This window comes from Galeopterus variegatus, unplaced genomic scaffold (genome assembly GCF_000696425.1).
Source record: "Galeopterus variegatus unplaced genomic scaffold, G_variegatus-3.0.2 Scaffold4824, whole genome shotgun sequence".
Taxonomy (NCBI): domain Eukaryota; kingdom Metazoa; phylum Chordata; class Mammalia; order Dermoptera; family Cynocephalidae; genus Galeopterus; species Galeopterus variegatus.
The window spans coordinates 167989-170544 of NW_007730935.1; the positions used below are offsets into that span (position 1 = coordinate 167989).

The 2556-nt window shown below is 59.2% G+C and overlaps 1 protein-coding gene across 1 annotated transcript in view; it reads right to left on the minus strand.

Annotated features, from left to right (window-relative positions):
• LOC103603846 (chromodomain-helicase-DNA-binding protein 5-like) overlaps nt 1-2556 on the minus strand; it is a 23104-nt gene that overhangs the window by 18491 nt on the left and 2057 nt on the right. The window contains exons 3-5 of the mRNA XM_008588436.1: nt 867-1098; nt 526-636; nt 54-226 (exon numbers count right to left, since the gene is read on the minus strand). Of these exons, the coding sequence (XP_008586658.1) occupies nt 54-226; nt 526-636; nt 867-1098 (516 nt within the window). The remainder of the gene's footprint in view (nt 1-53; nt 227-525; nt 637-866; nt 1099-2556) is intronic.

Genomic DNA, 2556 nt, shown 5'->3' on the forward strand with positions numbered 1-2556 from the left:
GGATGACGCGGCAGGGGGCGGGGCCGCGGCGGGGGCGGGGCCGCGGGTCTTACCACGCCGTCCTCTTCGCGCACCACGTACTGTGCCACTTTGAAGGAGCTCAGGTACTCGTTCATGTTCTGCAGCTCCGTGTCGTCGGTGGCATCCTGGTTCCGGTCCAGTAGCTTGGAGATGGCTGCGTCGTCATAGTGGATCACACTGCTGTCCTCCACGTCCTTGTTGTCACCTGGGGGGCAGACCGGTTACAGTATGGGGACACAGAGGAAAGTGCCCAGGTCTGGCTGCGCACCTCCCCAGGACGGACTCCCAACAGTGGCCTTTCCCAGTCCCCTCCAGGAGCTGCAGCTGTGCAGCATCATGACCAGAGGAAACCGCACTGTAACAGCCCCACTCCCTGCCCAGCCCACAGTCTGTGGACACCCAAGTGTCCTGGGGCTCCTGGGGGCAGGCAGGGGAAACCCCTTCCTCGCCAAGGGCAGCCTGGACAGAGGAGGAGCTGGGGGCTGGGATCAGGTTGGCCCCTACCTGGCGGGGTGCTACCATGCTTTTTCTTCACACTGGCAGCCAGGGCTCCCCCTTTGGAGGACTGGACATCAGGGATGGGCGTGACAGGTCTCTGGCCCTGAGACATCATGCCTGTAGGGCAGAGGAGGAGGGGTGCTGGTGTAGGACAGAGAGGGGATGCAGGGTTGGTGGGCAGCACCCAGAGACACCACCTTGGCCAGCCCTGGCCAAGAGACACAGGCCGGGGTCGCAGAGGAAAGGGAAGCTGTGTGAGGCGGGCCAGCAGGTGGGCCCCGGATGGGTGTGTCTCACGCAGGGCCACCCCCAAAGCCCCACCACGCTCCCACAGAACGGAGACCCACCCTCCACGTCATCCTTGAAGAGCTCCTCCGTGCCGAACTTGAGGATGTCGTCTAGCTCCTGCTTAGTCATGGAGCCCGACTTGGAGCCAAGGCCGGGCCGCACCACCAGGTGGGTGAGCATCATTTTGCGCTTGGCCACCTGCGTGATGCGCTCCTCCACCGAGGCCCGTGTCACAAACCGGTAGATCATCACCTTCTTGTTCTGCCCAATGCGGTGGGCACGGCTGAAGGCCTGGGAGAGACCTGTAGCTCAGCACCATGGCTCGACCGAGAGCTCTGGGCACAGGGCTGGGTGTCACATGGTGGGGGGCACACATGTGAGCCCACGAGCATGGACTGGGCTGCACAGCTGCACGTGCAGAGGTGTGTTGCATGGGCACCCGTGCAGCGGCGCTCACTGCTCTGACTGCGTGTGCCACCTGCAGGACTGGTGGCAGGCTGGGTTTGGGGTGGAAATGTGCCTTTCCAGCTGGAACCAGTCGTGGCTGTGAGGGACGATGTGGCCAATGTGCTGGATGTAACTGAAGCTGCACAGAGCTCTGGTGGTGGGTCAGGGGGAGATGGGGCTGCATCTCCCTGTCAGTGAGCCGCTAATGGGACTGCAAGACCATGCACTAAAGACACATGGCCACCTTTTGAGGGCAGCAAGGCCCCGAAACTGCCTGTTGCAATACAGGTTGAGCATTTCTAATCTGAAAATCTGAAATTTTGGGGGCACCAACATGACATTCAAAAGAAATGCTCATTGGGGCATTTCAGGTTTTGTTTTTGCGTTTTATTTTGTTGGCTGGCCAGTAAGAGGATTCGAACCCTTGACCTTAGTGTTATCAGCACCACGCTCTAACCAAGTGAGCCAACCATCCAGCCCCATTTCAGGTTTTGGATTTTCAGATTACGGATGTTTAACAGATTAAGTATTTGCAAATATTCCAAAATCCCAGAAAATCCCAAATCCAAAACACTTCTGGTCCCCAGCATCTCAGATAGGGGATACTCGAGGACGTGCCTGTACAAAGACATGCCTGAGACCCTGTGCATCAGGTCCCTGCGTGATGTAACCCTGGTGTGAATGTACCTGTGCGAGTGACGCGTACATGCATGCATACACATGTGCATGACAGACATGACTTTGTGTGTGTGCCCATAACAGTGTGTTAAACATTTGTGTGTGGGGTGGCCAGGGAACATCAGCGTGGCCACACCTACAGCCCCCAGCCCCCTCAACCCTCCCCTCCTTTATTAGTCCCATCTGCCCCCTCTCTTCCTCTCCCCCACCTCTGACAGGCCCCCCACTCTGTGCTCCTTGTCCCCTCCAAAACTGGCACCCCTCTGGATCCTAAGGCTCCCTCATCCTGCCTCCCTCCATGGCCTTGGTCCTAATGATGATGGGATGGACCAGGATTAGCAGCCACCACAGATTGCTGTGTGCCCTTGGACACTTCCCCTGCTCTCTCTGGGCCTGTTTCCTCCTCTGCACAATAAGGGCACTGGAGGGACGGGGACAAAGCCTCCACTCCCCTCCCAGGGCCCCTCCGCAGGGGAGGGAGGCCCACAGAACTGAGGAGGTGAGGGGGACAGAGCCAGGAGGGTACGAAGGATTGGGGGAGGTCCCACACAAGGCCAAGGGCAAGGGACCTGCTGAGAGGGTGCCGGCAGGACGGCCACAGACCTGGATGTCATTGTGCGGGTT